Source organism: Polypterus senegalus, chromosome 2 (genome assembly GCF_016835505.1).
Source record: "Polypterus senegalus isolate Bchr_013 chromosome 2, ASM1683550v1, whole genome shotgun sequence".
Lineage (NCBI taxonomy): Eukaryota > Metazoa > Chordata > Cladistia > Polypteriformes > Polypteridae > Polypterus > Polypterus senegalus.
The window spans coordinates 10,912,471-10,939,122 of record NC_053155.1 but is presented as its reverse complement, the minus strand read 5'-3'; the positions used below and the strand labels follow the sequence as shown (position 1 = coordinate 10,939,122).

Sequence of the window (26,652 nt, the reverse complement as noted above, 5' to 3'; positions counted from 1 at the left end):
ACGGGGCGCTAAGACTAGAGAAGCTGAAGTCGACCATGTGTGCAGGTCATAGGGGGTCGAGCCGACACATGGTCCTCGTCAAACTATGGGAACTGAAAACCAGAAATTCGTCACAGTCGGGAGGACTTCGAGCTGTCTGGGCAGGCGTGCGCCCACGTGGAGCTAACCAGCTGCTGTTTTCACAGTCGGGACGACGCCTTAGGGAATCGACGCTGAGAGCCGGGCTTCATTGTATCGGCAAGGGGTAATCGAGTATTGGGGGACGCAGGGGCAGAACGTCTAAAACAAAAATCAAAAATCATCAGGGCACACACACTCACACACCAGGGACAATTTAGGACCGCCAACCCACCTAACCTGCATGTCTTTGGACTGTGGGAGGAAACCGGAAGCAGACACGGGGAGAACATGCAAACTCCACAAAGGGAAGTGAACCTGGATCTCCTAACTGCGATTCAGCAGTGCCACCCACTATGCCACCGTGCCACCCTGCCTTTTAAGTTTAGCCCTTGGAATTCTAAGCAGCCCCTCATTTGAAGATCTAAGGTTACGATTTGGAGTGTTATGGTGGACTGTGGGAGGAAACCCACGCAGACACGGGGAGAACATGCAAACTCCACAAAGGGAAGTGAACTGGGATCTCCTAACTGCGATTCAGCAGTGCCACCCACTATGCCACCGTGCCACCCTGCCTTTTAAGTTTAGCCCTTGGAATTCTAAGCAGCCCCTCATTTGAAAATCTAAGGTTACGATTTGGAGTGTATGGTGACCGGCATTCTGAACTATAGGATGGCTTTGTAAACCATGAGCAGTATTTTCAAGTCAATTCTAAATGGCACTGGTAACCAGTGTAGTGACGCTCAGACTGGTGTGATGTGCTCAGATTTTCTTCTCCTAGTTAAGATTCTGGCAGCTGCATTTGTTGCAATCGACTGATGTCTTTTTTAGGGTGGTCCTGAGAGCAGTGTGTTACAGTAATCTAATCGACTAAAAACAAAAGCATGAATTAATTTTTCAGCATCTTGCAATGTAATAAGAGGTCTAACTTTTGTTCTATTTCTTAAGTGAAAAAATGCCGTCCTAGTGATCTGATGAATATGCGATAATTCAGGTCAGAGTCAATAGTCAGTCAGTCATTGTAGGTTTACAGTTGTGAGCACGCCAAACAAAGCCTAGTTTTGTATTATTTTCCATCCATCCATGCATTAATCAACCCGCTATATCCTAACACAGGGTCACGGGGGTCTGCTGGAGCCAATCCCAGCCTGCACAAGGGCGCAAGGCAGGAAACAAACCCCAGCCCACCACAGCAGAGTCAATAGTTCCCCCTAAATTCTTTACCTCCATCTTGACTTTTATTCCTAATGTATCAAGTTTATTTCTCCTAACCTCATTATATCCATTTTTGCCAATCACTAAAATGTCTGTTTTCTCCTCATGACTGCTCATCCATTGAGACACTGAGAGAGTCGGGGTCATCAGGCGCCATTGATAAACACAGTTGTGTGTCGTCAGCATAGCTGTGGTGGCTCACGTTATACTAACATGCTGGGATTCTAGAAGGAGGCACCAATAGGATCAAAGTGGAGCAGATGATGATGATGATGATGATGATGAATGAATATGGCCCTTGAGAAAGTCGCTCAGATCCTTCACGCTTGCCCATATCGCCTCCTTCCAACACATCTTTGACGGGTCACTTGCTGCCTAATATATCCCACCCTATGGGTGGTGCCATTTTATCGAGATATCCCTCGTAATTCACTTCACCTGGCAGTGGTTTGAACGGTGTGGCTGGTCGGTGTCATTCCTATGACCAATGGGGGCTGCCTGTTAAAATTACAATTATGTTGTCACCATCACCGTAAGGTACCTGTGAAGATGGTGGAGAGATACCGGTCAGGTCGTTGTGAGCAGGTACTCGCTTTTTAGATCTTCTTAGAGAAACGTGAAGTGCACAAATGACAGAAGGCCTCCCGACGCAGCCCAGTTGCTCCGTGTTTTCTCACAGATCTTCCTCTCGTGCCGGACGTTTGGAGAAGGACCCAAGTGTTGGTGTTCACCCGGTGTGCGTCGTCACTGTTTTCAGATCTTTGTGTCAGATGTTTCTCTGGTAGACTGAAGTAGAATGACAAGCAGGTCAGAAGTTTCAAAGGCTTTGATTGACAATGGCATGAAGTTGATGCCCAGAGTCCATATTTGCAGTGTTGGCCCTGGCAGGCTGGCAATCAACTGACTGATGACAGCTGCCCATTCTTGCAGAATCAGAATTGGGTTTTTTTTTTTGTTTGCCCACCCGCGTCTTGAGGATTCTCAATGGGAAGTCATTAAACAGCATTATAAGACCCCCGGGCAAAGCAGTGCACTGGGACCCCTACCTACGCAACCACTCAGCAAGTAACAACATACATAGATTAGCTTGGGGGCTCATGGGGGGCAACTACCCAGTGTGCCCACGCGTTAAGACAGTCTGGGGAGTTTCCTGGCCATGGACCCCAAATTTTGTTCCCAGAGCCACTTAGTTGTCACTTTGGCCTTATGGCCCGGTGCTCCATCATGATTGATTGTTCATTGTTGGTCACCAAACTGTTTTTGGATGGTTGGCAGAAGTTGCTCTCTGAGGATGTTTGGGTCCCATTCTTTTTAGGTGGTTGGTCTTGGGGGGTTAGGACTACATGTCTGCTCCCACCAGAGATGGCACCTATGGCTGCATTGCTTGTGATTGCTCTTCCTGTGACTACCAGGCCAACACCTGTGTTGTCACTACGACAGCAATATGAAGGTGGGCATCACGCATCCCCTGTTGTCCAAGTTTCAGATTCAATTCTCGTTTTCGTGGTGTTTGCGATTTCCTTCCGTCAACAAACTCGACGCCTGTTTGACTTCTTGGCTGGTTGGCGCTTCGGCTTGCATTTCCATTAAACGTTTTCATGTATTTGCTTAGCAGATGCTCTCATGTAAAGTGACTTACAAAAGAGGTCAACATAATGGAATGCATGCCAGTCTGTGGAGTCTGCTTGGGAATAAGTGGGACAGGACATGGTGACAGAATCGATCACCTCAGAACTAAATGCCAGCCAGTTCCAATTCCTATCAATGCCGCCATCGGTTAGAGAGAGCATCAAGAAAAGCGCCATGAAAACCTTGAGGGCATCAGCAGCTTGAACAGAGGTTGGCATCTCACTCCATCAGCTAATAGCTACATATGAAATTTGGTGTCACATAGAAGTGCCATCACCAGATGCCCTTCATCAGCAGACTTGAGTGGGCGAGAAGGAGCAGAGGACCCCCACATGTGTCTCCATATACATACTACAGGTGCTGACCCTCTGACTAGTCTGTAGGTGAGCATTAAGGATGTACAGTTGACATGTGGTGCCAGCGTAGCCAATCTGAATAGAGGAGTGACATTTGCCCCCCTCGGCCGGGCGTTTTTCTAGTCTGACCTCCCTGGTCCTACCTCGTGTTCCCTTAACTGCTTTGACAGAAGTGCCCCCCTGCTGGCATCGGACTGACCTGTCTCTTGTTTTCCTTCACAGGACCTGTGTGGGCACCACTCCTGTGACACCCTGGGAATGGCAGACGTGGGGACCATCTGCTCCCCGGAGCGAAGCTGTGCCGTAATCGAGGACGACGGGCTGCACGCGGCCTTCACCGTGGCTCATGAGATCGGTATGTAGGCTTCACCACATTGAGGGGCATTAACGGGCTGCATGACCAGGGCTGTGCCAACCTAGAGTGTCAATTAGTTGGAATGATAACACACAGGCACCATAAGCGAGAACCATCAGGAAATGTCAAAGAAACAAAAAAAAGGGCATAAGCCAGCACTGGAGCAGCTGGAGAGATCCAATCCCCGGCGTGTGTGGCCAGCAGGGGGCAGGTTTGATCCCACACTTTTGGCATGGAGCTCCGTGCCATTCTTGCACTGCGGCTTTCAGCTTGAATTCCAGCTGTGAGAGTCTGAAGTCATGTTTTGAAAGCGCAGGCAGAACGGCAGCCAGCGGGCTGACATATTATTACTCAACGTTTCCTTCATAAGCCCGGCTTCAAAATAAGCACTTTGGACGGCCACTTGAGCAACATTTTGTGCAATTCTAGAAGGCTCAAGGCCAACGCTGGCATCAGAAGGCGGATGCAGTGGGCTCAGAGGCTTAGGACAGGCGAGGCGGCATAGTGTGGCTCCACGTCGCCCTCAGGTGGCACTGAATGGGATCCTCATGGCCTACTATTAAGACATTCAGCTGGGGTCTCGTTGGGAACGGGTTATCGTGAAATATGTGAGAAGAAGAAAGGACTAAACAGAGGTCAGCGGGCATAAGGCCAAACCAGCAAAGCTAACGAGATGAAAAATCAGAGGGGAAGTCGATAAACAAACTAACCGAAAATATATCCCATATATGTGTGTGTACAAAAACCGAAGCACATTTGGCAAAGATTTCTCCTGGAAATCCCCAAACTAGGATAACCGGAGGTCGTGCCACTGTCTTTTTAAATGCTGGCACTGATGATGTCACTACAAGAACAAAAATGGCTGCTCAGGCCACAACAAAGGTGGCCGTCAAAATGAAATGAAAAAAACAAAAAACAATGACCTCACCAAAATGGCCTCTCCATCACAATGCTAAACAATAGATAGATAGATAGATAGATAGATAGATAGATAGATAGATAGATAGATAGATAGATAGATGTGTGAAAGGCACTATATGATAGATAGATAGATAGATAGATAGATAGATAGATAGATAGATAGATAGATAGATAGATAGATAGATAGATGAAAGGCACTATATAATAGATAGATAGATAGATAGATAGATGAAAGGCACTATATAATAGATAGATAGATAGATAGATAAAGCACTATATGATAGATAGATAGATGAAAGGCACTATATAATAGATGAATAGATAGATAGATAGATAGATAGATAGATAGATAGATAGATAGATAGATAGATAGATAGATAGATAGATAGATAGATAGATAGATAGATAGATACTTTATTAATCCCAAGGGGAAATTCAATAAAACCTAAACTGAAACTGACACGGGCGATTGACGTAAAACCGAAAAATAAATCAGGCCTGGTATGAGGTGAACCGAACATCTCCAGATCCCAAAGACGTCAAACAGCCGTGTATTTGCGTTTTGTAATACAACTTGGAGGGGAATCCACGTGCTGATTGGCCAGATGGGTGACCCTGGTATCAGTAGGGTGAGCAGATAATCCATCAGGTGTCCGTAACGAAACTGAGGTCAAAGCTAAAAGTGGCTCAAAGGACAACATTGTCTGGTCCATTAGGGTGAGGTCAAGGTTGGGCTGACCTGATTGATGCCTTGTGATATGAAGATTTAAGAGCAGATGAATTAAACGTGTCATGGGCCTGCTTAGGGGTCCGTAGGTCAGGTTAACATCTGATTCTTCGTGTACAGGAGATGAGGGTGAAGTGACCTGCAGATGGATCTGATGGACCTTGTGAAGGATGTATGTTAACAAAGAACAAATGGAAGGATGCTGTGAGTCATTAGGGGCCTGAAATTGTGGTAATTCAGCCGGCCACAGACCATATGGTGGAAAGAGGCTGAGGATAAAGTGGACAAGTCCAGAAGGAGGGGCAGATCCCAGCACCTCCATCCATCCATCCATCCATCATCTTCCAAACCCACTTATCCAAAACATGGTCGTGGGGAAGCTGGAGCCTATCCCAGTAAGCATTGGGGGCAAAGTAGGAACAATGCCTGAGGGTGATGCCAGCCTATCACATGGTGAACACACACAGACACAAACACACACACTAGGATCAAGATAGAGAGAATTTAAAAGCAGAAGAGAATTTTAAAGGATGAATAGAAACCTCAGGAATCCGGATATTGCAAGTGAAACCAGAGGTGCAGCAGGGTGACAGGACATCAAAAGGACAGCCACCTTGTTTAGGACAACGCATACCTTCAGTCCTGGGTATAGAAGAGGGTGGCTGCCTTAAGGTGACAAGTATCAGAGTATGAGGCGACCAGAAATAGAAGAGGTACCAGAACTTTCTTCTTCTGTTTCGTCAAATGCAGTGTCATTTCGTCCCCTATGGGCGCTAGGGGGTCCATCCCCGCTGGCTTTATCTGAAAAAGAAAGATAAAAATCATAAGCTTACTTGAAAATGAGTACTTAATGTTTATTTAAAAAATTCAGGGGATTCAGAAAGGGCTGAGACCCCCCCCGCCCCTCATCCCACACACACACACTTTCTGCACACTTTATTGGGTTGTAGATTTCAGTTTGGCCACTTTGACCACCAATTCACACTCAGTAACCCAGAATGACAAAGTCATGAAAACAAGGAAGGTTTGCAAATTTCCTGAAGTCTCCCCTTCCTAGACGTATTCAGACCCTTTGCAGTGTCACACCACATTGTGCTCAGATGCCTCCTGTTTGCTTCCATTCTCTTTGAGATGTTCCTAGAACTTGAGTGGAGTCCACCAGAGGCAAACTGACGTGACTGGACATCGATTAGAAAGGCACACGTGTGTACCGGAGTATAGAAGGACCCCTAAATCACACTGCTTGGCAAGACTAGTACCAAGCTGGGATCTCCAAGGGACTCTCTGTAGACCTCCTCAATCAAACTGAGGTAAGGTCCAGTCCTATTTGCTTCAGTTCATCTTGAGATGTGTCCAGAACTGGAGTAGAGTCCACCTGTGGCAAACTGCATGACTGGACATCGATTAGACTGGCACACAAGTGTAGCTGTGTGTAGAAGGTCCCACTATTCACACTGCATGTCAGCACAAAACCCAAACCACGATGTCCAAGTGACTCTCTGTACACCTCCACGGTCAAACTGTGGCCAGCTCCATCTTCAGTTCTCCTTTTCATGTGTCCAGAACAGGAGTGGAGTCCACCTGTGGCAAACTGAATGACTAGACATCAATTAGACTGACACACATGTGTAGCTGTGTGTGGAAGATCCCACTATTCACACCGCATGTCAGCACAAAAATGTCCAAGGGACTCCGTGTAGACCTCCACACTTAAATCAGGTCCATGCTGTTTGCTTATATTCTCCGTGAGATGTTCCTAGAACTTGACTGGAGTCCACCGGAGGCAAATGGAATTGACTGGACATCATTTAGAAAGGCACACGTGTGTAGCTGTGTACAGAAGGACCCCCAAATTACACTGTATGGCAGCACTAACACCAAGCTGTGATCACCTCGAACTTGATTGGAGTCCACCTGTGGCAGACTGCATTTAATGGACTTCATTTACAAAGGTGTACCTGTGTGTAGAAGGTCCTACCATTCACACTGCATGTCAGGACTAAAACCAAACCACAATGTCCAAGGGACTCTCTGTAGACCTCCATGGTCAAACTGTGGTCATCTCCATCTTCGGTTCTCCTTTTGATGTGTCCTGAACTAGAGTGTAGTCCACCTGTGGCAGACAGAATGAGTGGACATCGATTAGACAGACACACGTGTGTACCCGTGTGCAGTAGGACCCACCATTCACATTTCATGCCAGCACAAAAGTCAAACAATGATGTCCATGGGACTCTCTGTAGACCTCCAAAGTCAAACTGTGCTCAGATCCATCCTGTTTGCTTCAGTATGTGTCCAGAACTTGATTGGAGTCCACCAGTGCCAGACTGGACATTATTTATAAAAGCACATGCATGTAGCTGTGTACAGAAGGACCCACATTTCACACTGCATGTCCAACCATGTCCAAGGAACTCTCTGAGTACTTCCACAGTTAAATCAGGTCCGCCCTGTTTGCTTTAGTTCTCCTTGAGATGTATCCAGAATTTGACTGGAATCAACCTGTGGCAAACTGAATTGATTGGACGTTTGTTGGAAAGGCACACGTGGACCTGTGGATAGAAGGTCTCACCATTCACACTGCATGTCAGAGCAAAAACCAAAGCCATAAAGTCCAAGGAACTCTCTGTAGACCACCATAGTCAAGCTGTGGTCAGGTCCATCCCATTTGCTTCAGTATGTATCCTGAACTTGATTGGAGTCCACCAGTGCCAGACTGGACATCATTTATAAAAGCACATGTGTATATCTGTGTACAGAAGGACCCACATTTCACACTGCATGTCCAACCATGATGTCCAAGGAACTCTCTGGGTATTTCCACAGTTAAATCAGGCCGTCCTGTTTGCATCAGTTCTCCTTGAGATGTGTCCAGAAGTTGAGTGGTGCCCACCAGTGGCAAACTGAATTGATTGGACGTCATTCAGAAAGGCACATGTGGACCTGTGGATAGAGGGTCCTTCAGTTCACAATGCATGTCAAAATATAAACCAAAGCCATAAAATCCAAGGAGCTCCCTTTAGACCACCATAGTCAGGCTATGGTGAGAGCAAGGATATAAAACGTGGAGTGTTCCCAGCAGCACGGTGGAGTCCAGAATTGTGAAATGGGAGAAGTTTGGAACCAGAAGGACTCATCCTGGAGTTGGCCGTCCAGCCAAACTGAGTATCCACACATAACGAACGGGCCAGGGTCAGGGAGATGACCAAGAACACAGTGAGCTTCGGATGTTCCTCTGCTGCAACGGCGGGTGAACCTGTCACAAGGTTGCGACCATCTCAGCTGCACTCCATCAAGCAGGTGTTCACAGTGGGGTGGCCACTCTGGACTTAAAGGCGTGTGACCGTTTAGAGGACTCGGAAAGAAGATGCCACAACAAATGGATCTCTCTGAGCAGAACTTCAAGCACTAAGTCTGAGGAAGACCAGATAGCCTGATGCCATCCCTAATATGAAGCCTGGTGGTGGTGGCAGCATCGTAATATTGGGGAGGGGTACAATGGTGGGGGGAAAGCTAGGGGGTGCTTGGACAGGGGTATTGGTCAGAACTGAAGGGGAGGACAAATGTGGCCAAACATAGCAATGGGTCAAGTCTGAATTCAGCCTTTAGCAAAGCATTCGGGAGCTGGAGTCCTGTGGCCATTTTGAGACTTTAATTGTATGATGCCATGCCTCTGTCTGCTATGCTACAGTTGGTGAATTATTATTATTATTATTAATATTATTAATATTATTATTGTTATTGTTGTTGTTGTTGTTCCTGTTATTGTTCAATGGCCCGATATAACCACCAAGCATCGCTAGTATGCAGAAGTGTTATACAACAATACAATCGGACAGTCGTATTTAGTCCAAGTGTTCAGAGATCTGTAAGTCAATGGGGGCTCTGACGGGGGCGCTGGAGAGACGGATCGAGGAGTCTGAGGGTCCGGGCTTGCGAGTGACCTGATTAATAACCAAGAGCCAGGCCTTTAATGACCTCTTGGGCACATCAGTGTGTCTGTTTGCGGAGAGAGCGTCGACCTCGTCGAGACGTTTACTTACCTTGGCAGTGACCTTCATGCCTCTGGTGACTCTTCCTATGAAGTCAGTAGACGGATTAGGGGGTCTTGAGGGGGGGTCATGAAGTCGCTGGAAAGGGTTGTGTGGCGCAAAAGGACGAAGGTCCAAGTCTTTAGAGTCTTGGTGTCCCCTGTCTTTCTATATGGTTGCGAGACATGGATGGTTTGTGATTAGGAATTTGGATTCATTCTGACGACCCACTCAGATCATTTAGAAACCCCATCGTACTGTCGGATGTATCGAGGTATTGTTATTATGGGTGACTATAATTGTGTTTGCTATGCAATAAATATTGTGATGAAAAATTCCTGCGTTGATGTCACCCACCCAACCAAAATATAAAATGAGGTCCGTGCCATTGAGGGCAAGAGAGCAGAAATCTTAGCGAGGAACTGGGAGCTGGCACTCATAGATGGAGCAATAGACGGATGTGGACCTCCGAAAGTGGGTAGGGCAGAGTTTAGGAGATGTCTGAGGAGCTTCCAGGATCAGGCTGACAGAAAAGCTCTACATTAGAAACTCAAGCCTAACTGCGGAAAAACAATTTCGATCGTTAAACATCCAACTGGCCGATCGCCCGAGTGTCCGCCATTGGAGAATCGTGCTCGATCCTTACAGTTGGACAATTGCTTAGACTAGGGAGGGTGGAGTCACCCTTGGACAATTGTGGATGATCTTCAGAGCATCTCCATAGGAGAATTGTGGGCAATCGTCCGAGCAGTGGGGGTGTGGTCACCATTTGAGAGTCCTGGTGCTTCCTGGTTGCGAGACATGGACGCCATCCAATGACCTGAATTGAAGACTGGACTCCTTTGGTGTCTCTTTGGAGAATCTTTGGGTGCCACTGGTTTGACTTTGAGGTCCCAAATGAGGCACATGACCTGCATTGTGAGGGAGCGCCAGTTACGACACTACGGCCATGTGGTACGGTTACCCGAGGGTGATCCGGCTCTTTGTTGAGGACCAGGCCAAAGGGACGCCCACGTAACGCCTGGCTGTGGCAGATAGATGGGTGGGATTGGACCGCGGTTTGGGGGTGGTTGCCAACCAGGATCCCGAGCTGTTTCGTCATGTGGTGGGTGTGGCAACGCGCAGTTACTAGTTAAAGCTCCCCGACCTGACCTGACCTGACCTGTTTGGCGGTCTGTATTGTTTAAGAAATCCCACCTACGACCACCAAGTAGAGTGGGCCCTGAGCGCGTGTCGACGTGTTATGAGCAGACATTTTGAAGGAGGCCTGAGCAATCAGACTCCACGGGGCTCAAGTTACGGGTCACTAAGTCTTAACAGAGCGTCACTGTCCATGGAGCTTCTCTCCAGGAGATTCAAGGTGCAGGCCGGTGGCTCATACAACTGGATCAGCCCATCTTGAGAAAAATCGTTGAGACTGGAGGGTCTGCTATGGACAGGTTGAGAGGACAAAGTGAAGTGGGTGGGTGTCTGGCACTCTTCCTCGTTGCTACTGAGTTATGAGACGAGGAGGCTGAAGACGTTGAGTGGAATACAGACGGGGTCGGTGTGTCTGGAGAAAAGCTTTGGGACGCACGGGTCTGTCACGCACAGATCAGGTAAAGCACTCTCAGTGGCTACCAGGCCCCCTGATCGGACACCATTTGTTCTTCTCATTCCTTTGATTTATTTACCACACTTGTCCCCCGCCGCCACCACTGCCGCCGCTGTGTGTGACCTTTTTGCCGTGACCTCCATCTCTGACTTCTTCTCCTGTTCCCTCTGCAGGACACCTATTGGGCTTATCCCATGACGACTCCAAGTACTGTGAGGAGAACTTTGGCTCCATGGAGGACAAGCGGCTCATGTCGTCCATTCTAACCAGCATCGACGCCTCCAAACCCTGGAGCAAGTGCACGTCCAGCACCATCACGGACTTCTTTGACGATGGCCATGGTATGAGGACTAAGAGTGGTGGGGGTGTGTAGGGAGTGGGTCAGGTGGCCACGGGTAGAAATCCAAATGATCCTGTTACCCTCTTGGCCAGTGAGCTGCATGCACTCCTGTTACTCGCTCTCAATGGACACATGGGCAGCTGTCTGTGGCCTTGTTTAGCCACAAAAGGCGCTATATGCACTAACAATGAATTAGGGCCCAGAAAGAGAAACAGAAAACACAGTGCAGACAGCACATGGTCATACATACAGTACATGCACACATGAATATTTACACTCGTGTGTACACGGCAGGGCACTCGCTCGACCTTACTCGCCCATATCACGGCGTTCTGCCTTTAGCCCTTGAACCCTGGCCTCATGCTCTCCAGCCTTTGCGTCGCGCCCAGAACTTGTGGCTTACTTACTTATGTGTCTACACAGGGAGTGTGTGTGCCAGCTGTCTTGTTTTTATGAAGTGTCTCCTCACACACACACACACTTAATGTGCGTGTCAGTACTCGGCTCTTTTCACTCGCACTTTCAGTATGCATCCCTCTTTTCCATTATTGTAGATGACCAATCGAAAGACTGCATTTTCTTACTTGATATAGTGCCTTTTATCACCGGCACCCTTCCACGGTTCTTTGTGACTGTGGTGTTTATGGTTTCTGCATTTCTGCAATATGAGCACCAGGGGTGAACTAACTCAGACAGGGTCACCCCAATGAGGGAAGGACAGGACTTTGAGCGGAAAAGTCGGGGCGCAGTTTCAGTCAAGTTACTCAAGTAGTCTGTGTTTGGCTTTGAACTGGCATCCTTATGCCGTGCCACTGCTTAGCCACTGGGGTGCCACACTGTTGTTTCTCAAGACAATAAACAAACTGAACAGGACACACAGCGCACAGTTATAAATTTGGAGTCCAGATAGATGAAAAAATTTGCATTAAATGGGCATCCTTATATTATGCAGTATCAGTGCTTAGCCACTGGGGGGTGCCATACTGATCTTTCTTAAGACATATGACAAGCTGAACATGACACGTGAGGTACATGGCTTTACAATTTGAGTCCAGACAGCCGATCAGACTACCTCACGTTTCACAAGTAGTCAGTGGTTGGCATTAAATGGGCATCCTTGTATTATGCAGTATCAGTGCTTAGCCACTGGGGGTGCCATACTGATCTTTCTTAAGACATATGACAAGCTGAACATGACATCTGAGGTACATGGCTTTATAATTTGAATCCAGACAGCCGATCAGACTACCTCACGTTTCACAAGTAGTCTGTTGTTGGCAGTGAACGGGCATCTTTATATTATGCAGTACCACTGTTTAGTCACTGGGGGTGCCATACTGTTCTCTCTTAAGACATATGACAGGCTGAACATGACATCTGAGGTACATGGCTTTATAATTTGAATCCAGACAGCTGATCAGACTGACCCACATTACACAAGTAGCCAGTGGTTGGCAGTGAACGGGCATCCTTATATTACGCAGTACCTCTGCTTAGCAACTGGGGGTGCTATGCTGTTGTTTCCAAAGACATATGACAAGCTGAACATGACACGTAAGGTACATGGCTTTACAATTTGAGTCCAGACAGCCGATCAGACTACCTCACATTTCACAAGTAGTCTGTTGTTGGCAGTGAACGGGCATCTTTATATTATGCAGTACCACTGTTTAGTCACTGGGGGTGCCATACTGTTCTCTCTTAAGACATATGACAGGCTGAACATGACATCTGAGGTACATGGCTTTACAATTTGAGTCCAGACAGCCGATCAGACTACCTCACGTTTCACAAGTAGTCAGTGGTTGGCATTAAATGGGCATCCTTGTATTATGCAGTATCAGTGCTTAGCCACTGGGGGTGCTATGCTGTTGTTTCCAAAGACATATGACAAGCTGAACATAACACGTGAGGTACATGGCTTTACAATTTAAGTCCAGACAGCCGATCAGACTACCTCACATTTCACAAGTAGTCTGTTGTTGGCAGTGAACGGGCATCTTTATATTATGCAGTACCACTGTTTAGTCACTGGGGGTGCCATACTGTTCTCTCTTAAGACATATGACAGGCTGAACATGACATCTGAGGTACATGGCTTTACAATTTGAGTCCAGACAGCCGATCAGACTACCTCACGCTTCACAAGTAGTCAGTGGTTGGCATTAAATGGGCATCCTTGTATTATGCAGTATCAGTGCTTAGCCACTGGGGGTGCCATACTGATCTTTCTTAAGACATATGACAAGCTGAACATGACACGTGAGGTACATGGCTTTACAATTTGAGTCCAGACAGCCGATCAGACTACCTCACATTTCACAAGTAGTCTGTTGTTGTCTTTATATTGTGCAGTACCACTGTTTAGTCACTGGGGGTGCCATACTGTTCTCTCTTATGACATTTGACAGGATGAACATGACACACACAGTACACAGCTAGACGTTCTGAGCCGAGACAGGCGATCAGGTTACACTTGGATTTAATGGTAGTCTCGGACTGGCATGTGTGTATTATTATCACATGGCTCTTTTACCAGTATGCGGAGGCCCTGGTGTAACACAAGACAGTTTAAGAATTACACTTACATCATGAGCGTCACCCGCTGGGGCTCAAAATGTGCTGCTCAGGTTGCATAAGGAGTTAAAGGGCGAGTTTGTTTTTTTTCAAGTCAAAGTTATTTCTTCACAAGCACAGTGTTTATGCATCGATGTTCTAAAGTTAAAACATTTTCTATAATTTTTTAAAAGTAAATCCACTAGATGGCAGCAGTGTGCTCTCCCGAGCCTTATTGAGATCCTAACAGCTTATCCCAAAAGACACTCGGGGTTACCCGTTTTTACCTAGAATTCCAATCCTGAGAGATGCACGGGGTTAACACCAAGTAGGTCACCACGAGGCCACCCTGCCGATTCACAGGACAACATGATGACCGAAGTAGTGGCATTAGACCTGGCATTGTCTTGTTATAAAGTACAGTACAGCTCATGGTGGGCATGTTTACTGACCCTCCTCTGTCTCTCTCCTTCCATTACTCACAGGGGAGTGCCTTCTCGATCCTCCACGGCGCCATCTGCTGGGCCCTGAGGAGCTTCCTGGCCAGAGCTACGATGCCATCCGACAGTGTAAGCTGGCTTTTGGACCCGAGTACACGGTGTGTCCCGGCATGGACGTGTGTGCACGACTCTGGTGTGCCGTCATTCGCCAAGGACAGATGGTCTGCCTCACCAAGAAACTACCCGCTGTGGAGGGCACGCCGTGTGGTAAAGGGCGCATCTGTCTCCATGGCAAGTGCGTGGACAAGACCAGGAAGAAGTACTATTCGGTGAGTGGGAGTGGAGGGACAGCAGGGGGACATTGGCCGTTTAGGCTCTAGGTGGCCATCCCAGGCTGGCATGGCCTTAAGATGCAAGCCACCCTGACCTTTCACCTTTCCTAACAGCCAGTGACATCAAAGACGTCACCAGGCTGCGGCCTCTAAGTGGATCATCTTTGGTCCATCCAGTCAGCGTTGCCCACTTAGAAGTTTGTCCTTTCAGATGTCACCTCGGTGGTGTCCATTTGGCTTCTGCTTTGCCAATCAGTTAACTTCTCTTAGTATTCCCGAGGTCAGTGTGCTGGTCACTCTGTGTCAGTCTGGTGGTCATTCAAAGAATATGTTGCTTATTTTCAGAATACAAATTCCACCAGACATAGGCTCCAGCCCAGCATGTCCACTCAGCTGACCACTCAAGGGTCAGTCAACTGTGTGGAGAGCTTAATGGGATTTGCAGCCCATTTGATGGTCAGTAGAAGAGGCAGGTTGGGTGGTCGTGAAGGGCTAACTGCGTACTTCACCCCACACAGGGTGGTCAGCAGAACACATCCGTCCACTCTGTGGTCATCTGAGTGAGTGGTCGGCCTTGTGGATGGTGAAGGAACACCTGCGTTATGTTAAGGTGTCAGGCTCCAGTCATCTCAGTATGTCCACTCATGTGTCCAGGGAAGTGAAACTAACTAGCTCAGCACTAAAGTGTCCTCTGGTGGGTAGCCAGTGGTCACTGAAGGACTATCCATCTGCAGGTCCAACAAGAGGGAACCTTACGGCCATTAAAGCCTGTCCACTCTACTCCGCTGAACGGGTCTGGACAGGACTCCACCATTGTGGAGAGTTTACTGTGATGGCGTTTGGTGACCAGCACAGCACGCAAAACCTTGAGGTTAGTGAGGGTTTCACTGCCTTTTGGTTGGTTTAAAGGCCGTCATCTCCCTTATACACTTTACGGGATCCACCAAGGTAAATGTCCACCAGGTGGACAGTTTCATGGGATGGACACTTGAGTAGACAAGACTTGCATTTACAATGACACTGGAAAATGGCAGTTTAACTGTAGTGTCTCTGTAACGTGTCCACTCTGTGGGCTTCCTGAGAAGGTCCACCTTGTGGTCAGTGAGGAGCTACTCTCATAGTTCTAGGAAAGCAGAGTCCGCCAAGTGAAATGCCCATGTTGCGGGTGGTTTAATGCCCTCCTGTGGTGTCTCTGCAACATTTACCCTCTGTGGGCTCCTGAGTAGGTCCCCTTTGTGGTCAGTGAGGTTTTGAGCACAGACTCCTCCAATTGAAATGTCCACTTTGTGTAGAATTTCATGAGATAGTGTGACTATGTGGTCAACTACTTAGTGGTCAGTGAAGGGCTTTATGAATATGACTTTGAATAGAGACCCCACCAAGTGAAGTGTCCATGTTTGAGCCATGGCATGACTCTGTGGTCACCTGAGTAGGCCTACCCTGAGGTCAGCGAGGGGCTACCTGTTTGTGCATAGTCCAAAAACAGAAATGTCGACTTGGTGTAGAGTCTCATAAGATGGTGGTCAGTGGCCAATGAAGGACTATCTCTGCGGCATTTTGAATACTGAGTCCACCAAGTGAAAGGTCCACTTTTGGGTTGGCACAGTATGACCCTAATGACATGTCCATTTGCACAGTTCTAAGAAAGCAGAGTCCACCAAGTGAAATGCCCACTTTGAGTGGAGCTTCATGAGGTACATTATGATGAGAAGGACGTGTCCACTCTGTGATCTCCTGAGTGGGCCTACCTTGTGGTCAGTGAGGAGCTGCCTTCATAGTTCCAAGTCCACCAAAGGAAAGGTCCACTTTGTGTAGCGTTTCATGACATAGTGTCTGTTCAGAATGTCCTGTCCACTCTGTGGCCACCTGAACAGGGCCTGCCTTCTGGTCATTGAAGGGATAATTGTCTTGTAATTAGAATGCAGGCTCAGCATTTTGGTCATTTCAGTAGGCCCAGCATATCCACACTGTGGTCATTGTTGAAGCTGAAGTGTCCAGCGTGTCCACACTGTGGTCATTGTTGAAGTGTTCAGCGTGTCCTCATTGTGGTCATTGTTGAAGTGTCCAGCGTGTCCCCATTGTGATCATTGTTGAAGTGTTCAGCGTGTCCACACTGTGCCCATTGTTGAAGTGTCCAGCGTGTCCCCATTGTGATCATTGTTGAAGTTGAAGTGTCCAAGGTGTCCACACTGTGGTCATTGTTGAAGCTGAAGTGTCCAAGGTGTCCACACTGTGCCCATTGTTGAAGTGTCCAGCGCGTCCCCGTTGTGGTCACTGTTTGACAGCTCATCTGTCTTGTCCACCTCTTTCATGCCAGTCTCTTCCTCTCTTTGTTCCTCAGGTCACCAATCATGGCAGCTGGAGCTCCTGGGGTCCCTGGGGTCAATGCTCCCGCACGTGTGGCGGAGGGGTACAGTTTGCCCACCGGCTGTGTAATAATCCCCCACCTCGCAACAACGGGCGATTCTGCACTGGCAAGCGGTCCATCTACCGGTCCTGCAATGTGGAGGCGTGCCCAGCGAGCAGTAAGTCCGGTCCGGTTCGGGTGAGGTGGGGTCAGACGCGGGCCTATCACGGCCAAAGTCTTCAAAATGTCTCCTGTGTTCTCCTGCCAGGCAAGAGCTTCCGCCAAGAGCAGTGCGAGGCCCGCAACGGCTTTCAGACGGACCCCAAGGGCGTCAAGACCTTTGTGGAGTGGGTGCCCAAGTATGCCGGCGTGCTGCCAGGGGATGTGTGCAAGCTGACGTGTCGCGCCAAGGGCACTGGCTACTATGTTGTGTTTTCTCCAAGGGTAAGATGATGTCACACGGTCATGCGGCGGGTGGTGGATGGCACGTGATTTCCATGTGCCAGTCTGCTGCATTTTGCAGGACCCTTCCTGTTTACTAAACACTTAGTGTGGCGATGCCCACTTTGACTCACCGCTCTCCACTCTCATCCTGGCAGGTGACAGATGGCACCGAGTGTCGACCTTACAGCAACTCCGTCTGTGTGAGAGGCAAGTGCGTGCGCACGGGCTGTGATGGCATCATTGGCTCCAAACTGATGTTCGACAAATGTGGCATCTGTGGCGGAGACAACTCAGGATGCATCAAAGTGGTGGGCAACTTCACCAAGAAGAGGTAATGGCCTTTCAGCTTTGGACCGCGGGAAGTGAGGGGTGGACATGTGAAGGGGCTGCGTTTGTATGTCGAGTCGTGCCAGGGAGAGCTCAGCTTGACTTTACTTACCTGAAGATTTACTTTGAGGCGTTCGGAGTTCATCAAGTCACCACCTGGTGACATTTTGGGGTCTTAATAAACATCAGAAGTAGTCAGAGATCGATGTTCAATTCTGTGTTTCTGCCATTAAGTACAATTACAAAAATGGGGCTTGAGTGGGAACAGCGCTCCATGTAAAGTGGGCACCAAAGGCAAAAAGAAGATCCTCTTCATCAAATTGAGCACACACATCGGCGGCTTTTTATTTTACACACCGTTGTTACCCAAAGCGACTTCCAAATCACAGGTGCAAATTCTACATTCCAACATTAGGAGCTGCAGAAGAATAAGAGACTCACAGGTGGGGCGTCAGGGGTTAGTGGGATGGAGCGGGGACAGGATAAAATGGCATCTCCTGGCTTGCTGTGCAGCATCTTAGCCACTAGGGGGCCAAATCTTAATGTTCAGACTTGTTCATCCAATTAGGCCAATAATGGGCACTGGGGGGCATGGTGGGACCTGAGCCTGAACGGATGTCCCAGTACACCACAGGGCTAATGACGATGCAGTGTTGAATAAGGCTGCTACCTCAAAGCTACACGATCTCGGGTTCAAATCTCACACAGGTCAAGGCCGAGAGTTTCATTCCACATCCCAAAAATCCAAATCAAAAATCAAAAAGAAGGGAAACTTTAGTTTATATAGCGCCTTACCATAGCAAAGTGAGCGTGCCTGCCCAACCAACATGGCACTGCTCTCCGTTGCCATGGAAACTATTCTTTTTATTGTACAAGGTAGATAGATGTGAAAGGCACTATATAACAGATACACAAAGAGAAAGATATGACACAGGCTATATAATGGATATATATTATCAATAAAAATAAAAATCTATAGAATTGAAAGGGAATATATATTAGATAGACAAGAAAGGCACCGTATGATTGATAGATAGATAGATAGATAGATAGATAGATAGAAAAAGCACTATATAATAGATAGATAGATAGATAGATAGATAGATAGATAGATAGATAGATAGAGATGAAAGGCACTATATAATAATAGATAGATAGAGATGAAAGGCACTATATAATAATAGATAGATAGATAGATAGATAGATAGATAGATAGATAGATAGATAGATAGAGATGAAAGGCGCTATATAATAATAGATAGATAGAGATGAAAGGCACTATATAATAATAGATAGATAGATAGATAGATAGGAAAGGCACTATATAATAATAGATAGATAGAGATGAAAGGCGCTATATAATAGATAGATAGATAGATAGAGATGAAAGGCACTATATAATAATAGATAGATAGAGATGAAAGGCACTATATAACATTCAGATATAGATATCAAAGTAACAAGTTGATAGACAGAAGTGAAAGGCACTGCATTATAGATATGAATGGCTGTCTATAACAGAGAGATATGAAAGGCGCTATATAACAAGAGATAGATGTGAAGGATGCCGTATAAAAGACAGATAGAGCGTAACTTACAGGATGTCCTTCTCCACATCTTAACATGCAGACTTTACAAAACAAATCCCACTTAAAATTCTGAGCCAATGGAAGGAGTCGTCAGACTTCAGTTTGCCTCATTTTATGTGACAGCCAATGACGTCCCCGGGCGCTTTGCAGACACATGGCATGTGCTTCATTGTGAATGCTGGGTGGTTTGAATGGCTCAGTCTAGCCTGGGACATTGTGATGTTATGTAGTGTCACACATAATGGTGTCAGTAAAGCTTGTGTGACAAAAAGATCCTTAATGTCATCGTCTATTTTATATGGTGCCTTACTGTAAGAGGCAACACCCCAAGATGCTCTTCACAAACATATCTCTACAATGTGAGCCCGGGCAGATGAAGTGAGTCAATTGGGGGTCTCAGTTGTCCATCTCGCCAACGTTGTGTTTTTCAGCCTAAAAGCCACAGAAGCCGATGTCGCGCTGCACAACTTCTGATCGTAGGTTTCTGTCAGATTTGCCAACTACAGCTGCTGATCGTGTCAAAAGACCATAACAATGCCCACGGCTGAATGTCACTGCCCTTGTCACATTTACCAATTGCATGACAATTTTCCAGCATTGTCGTGCTTGCCCCTTTATGTGGCAGCCAATAGCGTGCTGCCGGACTCATGCTTTGCAATTTTCCAGATGAGCGCTCATTGGTTGTCCGCTCTCATGCACACGAAGCCCACCTCAGTGATTAAAGACACAATCCGACCGGTTAGAGGGGCGAGCCGTGGATTAGCTGGTGTGAGTCACCGTGAATGGCGCATTTCATGACTGACTTCACAGAAGTGCTCAGCTGATCGCCTCTGAATTGTTAGGATTACGTAAATGAAAATCAGTGAAACAGTGGCATGATGTGACGTGGCCTGTGGTCAGTTCTGTACGATATCATAAACAGTCGAGAGACCATCAAGGAGAAAAACAATAAATAAATAAATAAAAAGCATCATTAAAGAACACCTTTCTATTGTGCTTATATTTCATGGGGCACACCGGTTGGCACGCTTATGCTGTGCAGTGTTTTAGCCACTAGGGGGCCACGTTGCCCTCTTTAAAGTGTGTCTGAGTGAATGCCTTCAGTGACACTTTAAACAATGAGGGGTAAACACCTGCAGAGCGGCATTGTCATTCACCCTGCTGCCTCATGAGTCCGGGTTCAAATCGGGCACCTGGCTGCTATCATTGTGGAGTTTTCATCGTATTGGCCTGATGGTTTTACCCAAGATGACTTACAGCATTTGGCTCAATTCCTTTTGTTTTTTGTGGTGGTGTCAGCAGTGGGATTTCATCCTACAGCCTCAAGGTTTGGAGTCCAAAAGCCTTAACCACTTTGCCACTTTCGCCGTGTCTCTCTCACTTATACATGGGGTTTGGGCTTCTTCCCTTCAGGTGCCCCCATTTTCCTACGCATCCCCTCCAAACATTCATTAGCAATTTCTAATCAGGGCTGGTTCCTGCATTGAACCCGGCGCAGCTAGGATAGACTCCAGCTTTTCCATTAACCTGTCAAGTAGATCAGGGTGGGTTGGAGAACATTCTGTGAAAACATCTAAAGGTGTATGCCAAACTGAGTTTTTGGTGCCGATGGCACATTCCTAACAAAGGTCCCGAAGGGTCTACTGGCGGTCCAGCTGAGCTCATCCTCGGGGCTCTACCCATCCCAACCCTTACCCATTTGGCATTCACATGGCTGCCAAGAGCAGGCCACAGCGCCTTCTTAAGTCAGGGAGGACTTCTATCGAGTTGCCATCACCCATATCACCAGACCAATGGGAGTGTCCCTTGATTATTCAAAGACTCCACCCTTCCTATTTAGCACTGTGGAACAAACAGAAATGATGCCAGCTTTGCTCTTAGCATTGCCTGGCATCTGCTGTGCCACACCCCACCTTGTTCTAACTGCCCATTCTCTCTCTCTTCTGTTTCCCTCCTGCCACAGCAAAGGCTACACTGACGTGGTGAAGATCCCCGAGGGGGCGACACACATCAAGGTGCGCCAATACAAGGCCAAGGACCAGCAGCGCTACACCGCCTACCTGGCACTGCGCAAGCAGGGCGGCGATTACCTGCTGAACGGCAAGTTCATGATCTCCACCTCGGAGACCATCATCGACCTCAACGGCACGGTGATGAACTACAGCGGCTGGAGCCAGCGCGACGACTTCCTGCACACCATGGGACCGGGCGCGCTGCGGGAAGGCCTCACTGTGCAGATCCTGGCCACCGATGCCCGTCACCCTCTGGATGTACGTTACAGCTTCTTCGTGCCCCAGAAGCCGGCGGCACCCCCCGGGAAGGGACCGAAGGGCAACGAGGCCCTCCTGCCCGCCCCGCCGGGGTGGATAACGGGACCCTGGCTGGCCTGCTCTCGGACCTGCGACACCGGCTGGCAGACGAGGACTGTCCAGTGTCATGACAGCCAGAATAAGCTGGCGAAAGGCTGCCAGGCGCAGCAGAGACCCTCCGCCTTCAGACAGTGCCTGATTAAGCGATGCTAAAACCTGTGGATCGGAACTTTATTTTTGTATTGCGCTACGAGGAATATTATTGTCCGTATTTTTACTATACAGACCAACTATTTTTAAAGCAGCAGAGGGGCGGTGGTCCGTTCTGGTGCCCCCAAACTTGCTGGTGGATTTTTGGAGCTACTGGAGGTGGGATGGGGAGTCGTCTGGCGGACATGTTTTTGCACAAGTGAACCTGACCCGAGGCTCCCATCTGTGCCCATCGGAGCCTTCTTTGCCCCTGAATGGCATCACTTGGAGTCCTTGGGGGGGATTGGAGCACATACAATATGTCGTCCAGTGGTGCGGACCCCCAGCGATCCTCCTCCCTGACCAGGACTTGAACTGGAAACAGGACACGGGGGGGCTGTCGTCGGATGTCTCTCTTACCCCTTGGACCATACTGTGGGTGGGTCGGGAGGGCTGGGTTACGACAGCAGTCCCGAGCATTATGGGTATTATGACAATGTGTGCCATGGACTCCTGAGGAAAAGTCCATCTGGAAATAGAATGGCTGGACCACCCCTCCCCTAACATACACACACACACACACATAAGGAGTGAACATAAGCCACACACACTCACAGACCACCACCCCCTTCCCTGACATGCCCACCCTCCCGCTCATTTATATCAATTCAAATCACTTGAACCTTTCTCTCAGGACCAATCGTGCCACTCATAACCACGATGCCAATGCTTGCCCTCTCGCTTTTGGAAGGCTGATGTCTTTTGCAGGTGAGGTGGGGGTGGCAGTGGCGGTGGGCTTCATAACTCCACTTCAGAGAGGGTTGCGGGTCAAAGTTTATGGACACGCCTGTCAGCCGAACGAGATAAAAAGACGTCCATGCTTTCATCCCAGTAATGCCTTTGACAGACATGCTCCCCACCCCCCCGCCCCCGTTTTCCGTATGCCCGCCTGACGTTTGGTTTTCACATAAGCCCCCTGCTGGCAGGCCTGCAAATCCCGTCATGATACACCGAGGCGTGAGATGGGACACTTCAAAAGGGACGCTGATGGAAAATGCAGGCCAGCTGAACCCATGGGACGTTTCTCATTCGTTTGTCTGCTTCTCACGCCTGGCCTCGTCACCAACGGGTCACCTAAAATGACACTAAGTTTAGAGCCAGCTGGATGGGAAAGGGCAAAGGGCGTCAAACATGTCCCTTAGAGCCCACCTCCCTCACATGCCAGTCACTTGAGTAGGAGCTGTATCGAGGTGGTGACCCAATAACCGAACACAAGGATGGGCACTTCGACAGAGCGCCCCCTGGCATCCACTTTCTTTAGTGCAGAAGCGACAACGTGAGACGCAGAGGGCATGAAGAAGCCCAACATGCACTGACACAGGCAGCCTGTTGTGGTTCAGGATTTTAAGATGGCAGGAGGGTCTCATAATTCTTGTAATTCTACAACCCCCCATACTTCATAATGGGACCACCCATTTCTCAGTGATTGTGTAAAGATTGCGGTGACACAGAAGAGCTTGCACCTCAGTTCTCAACCACACAGAGGGCGCTGTGGAGTATGTGTGGTCACTGCCAGCAGGCAGCCGAGGTGAACCACAAGGCACTGAGCCTTAAAGAGTGCCAGGGGTGTGGGTGTGGCGCATGGGGTGTGGGCAGCAGGGCGTCGAGCTGAGCCACCGGTTCTGCCCTATCAAGCCATCATCATTGCGCTGTGTTGGAGCAGAGAGGGTAGTGAGACCCCTAGAGAGCTGGCGTGTTCATCCAAGGACACTGCTGCTAGCTTGGCCTCTGTGTGGCGCCCCCTCCTGGGTTGGTTCTTTTTTCTCCCAGTATACCTCACCGCTTTTGAGCCGGGTGGAAGGTGCCAGTAGGGGGCGCTCCTTAGTTGACGTATGTTGGGTTATTTTGCCAGGGTGCCTCCGTAAAGTCCCCTCTCGCCGTTAGCAGTTTCACCTCACTGCCGAAAGAAACCACAGAAGTGTCTGGGGGGGAATGGGGGTCCGTCACAGGAGATAACAAAAGGCCACACCCCACTGCCTACCCGACGCTGAGGCCGATCACAGCCCAACCCCCCCGCCACACGCACCTCGACGACGCCTCAGAGCCCCCCGAGTCCTTCACGCCAGGGGAGGGGACGCCAGAGAAAGAGTGAAACACAGCACTGAAATAATTTATTGTTTGTTCGTACAACTGCTATGTGAAATCGATGTGATGAATTTATTTATTATTCTAATTATTATTATTATTATTTAACAAGAAATGCTGCCCATGGCTTTGTGTTCTTGACGAAAACGCGCCGAGTGTTCACAGTTTGTGACGACTCTCCTCAGAGGGTGTGACGCACACACACACACACACACACAGACCGACATATAAAGACCTGTTCACACACTCGATATAAAGACACACACACACACACAATCTCACTAACGTGCACACGGTTACACACACATTCACACTCACACACTGACATAAAGGCATGAACACACACACACACACACTCTCACTAACGTGCACACGGTTACACACACACGCACACACACACACTCTCATGCAGGCACACACACACACACACACACTTGCCTTCAGTCACACACACTCATTTACACAGTTACACACACACACACAGACTGACATATAAAGACCTGTTCACACACTCAATATAAAGACACACACACAATCTCACTAACGTGCACATGGTTACACACACATTCACACTCACACACTGACATAAAGGCATGAACACACACACACACACACTCTCATGCAGGCACACACACACACACACTTGCCTTCAGTCACACACACTCATTTATACAGTTACACACACACACACAGACTGACATATAAAGACCTGTTCACACACTCGATATAAAGACACACACACACAATCTCACTAACGTGCACACGGTTACACACACACGCACACACACACACTCTCATGCAGGCACACACACACACACACACACACAGACCGACATATAAAGACCTGTTCACACACTCAATATAAAGACACACACACAATCTCACTAACGTGCACACGGTTACACACACATTCACACTCACACACTGACATAAAGGCATGAACACACACACACACACTCTCATGCAGGCACACACACACACACACACACACAGACCGACATATAAAGACCTGTTCACACACTCGATATACACACACACACACACACACTCTCATGCAGGCACACACACACACACAAACACACTTGCCTTCAGTCACACACACTTATTTACACAGTTACACACACACACACGTGTACATGCGCACACATATTCACACACACACACTCAATTACACAGTTTCACACACACACATATGCATACACTCATGCCCACTTGCACAGATATGCCCGGATACAGAGACACATTCACACACACACACACAGATGCTCATCCACAGATTGCGGCTCCACTTGCAGCAGGCTCGGTTACTGGGGACCTCCCTGTGTGCCCACCCAATGGTGAGCTTGTTCTCCTCCTCTTCCTCCGCCCCAGAAGCCCACATCTTGCATTCCAACTCAAACACGTGCGCCACTTTACACGTTCCTATGTGTGTGCATCATTTGGGGGGATGTCACAATCTGTGTGCAGCTCTCGTGTTCCCCCCTTTGCCCACTTGAGTTTTCTTCAGGTGACCCCCCCCCGCCTTACGTCACTCTGCATTCTGAGTGAGTGCTAATAAGGCTTGGGCTTGTTGTGGAGACTGAAGTGGCAAATTAAAACCACTAGGGGGCCTCACTGTCTGCAGTACTAGATGGAGGAAAAAAAAAACTGGGTACAATTAAATGGAGAAGACCACCACCACCACCACCACCACTAGCCTCTCCAAAGACATGATGTTGGGTTTGAAAGGAGTCTAAACTGGAGAGAGCTGCAGTGTAAGGTAGGTCTTGGTGGTGTCCAGCAGGGGGCAGCTATTGGAACATTCTGGACCAGAATACAAATACAGCTGGTCAGGCTGGACAAGGTGGATGGGCAGAAAATGGGAGCTGGACAGCAGACCAGCTAGGGCTCATTTGTGGAAAATGAAGTTTAATGTCAATAAATGTAAAGAATTACACATAGGAACTAAAAATGTGAGGTTTGAATACACGATGGGAGATCCGAAAATTGGAAGCCATTAAGAAGGCTCACAGAATGTCAGGTTATATAGCGCCTTGATGTGTGGAGTACAAGTCACAGGAGGGTCTGCTCAAGCTTTGTAACACACTGGTGAGGCCTCATCTGGAGTCCTGTGTGCAGTTTGGGTCTCCACAGAGGACATAGCAGCACTAGAGAAGGTCCAGAGAAGAGCGACTAGGCTGAGTCCAGGGATACAGGCGATAAACAAAGAGGAATGACAGAAGGAGCTGAGCTTTAAGGAAATTAAGAGGAGGAGACCTGACTGAAGTGGTGAAAATGATGAAGGGAATCAGTCCAGAGGATCGAGATGGTGACTTTAAAATGAGGTCCTCAAGAACACGTGGGGCAAGAGTTGCAAAATGTTGGCTTCTTTTTTATAAATTTAGGGTGGTCTTCCTCAGCTGCTGGTGAAAAATCAGGATGCAGTGTAATGTTGCGTGAAGGATGCATTCCTGACATTTCTTTTTAAATGACTGTAGCTGCCTTTAAATCATCGAGTGGTCCAGGACTTTTCAGGGTGTGTGTTGTATGGCCTCAGAAGTGTATGTGTGAGATGATAAAAACAAGAACAGCAGGTGGTCCCGACTGGCATAGGGGCCTCGAGCCATCAAACCCGGATGGCCCCTCCACTTATGTAGTCCTCCCAGCATGGCCTCCTAGCCAGGTAAGTCATCGCTCTCCACCCCCAGTC

General features: G+C 48.2%; 1 protein-coding gene across 1 annotated transcript in view; it reads left to right on the top strand.

Moving 5' to 3' along the window:
- The window catches only part of LOC120522645 (A disintegrin and metalloproteinase with thrombospondin motifs 5), a 70,963-nt gene extending 47,335 nt beyond the window's left edge, over positions 1 to 23,628 (top strand). The window contains exons 2-8 of the mRNA XM_039743456.1: positions 3,540 to 3,672; positions 11,119 to 11,286; positions 14,327 to 14,610; positions 16,955 to 17,138; positions 17,229 to 17,404; positions 17,560 to 17,735; positions 21,284 to 23,628. Of these exons, the coding sequence (XP_039599390.1) occupies positions 3,540 to 3,672; positions 11,119 to 11,286; positions 14,327 to 14,610; positions 16,955 to 17,138; positions 17,229 to 17,404; positions 17,560 to 17,735; positions 21,284 to 21,842 (1,680 nt within the window). The 3' untranslated portion in view covers positions 21,843 to 23,628. The remainder of the gene's footprint in view (positions 1 to 3,539; positions 3,673 to 11,118; positions 11,287 to 14,326; positions 14,611 to 16,954; positions 17,139 to 17,228; positions 17,405 to 17,559; positions 17,736 to 21,283) is intronic.
- The last annotated feature ends 3,024 nt before the right edge of the window (positions 23,629 to 26,652 follow it).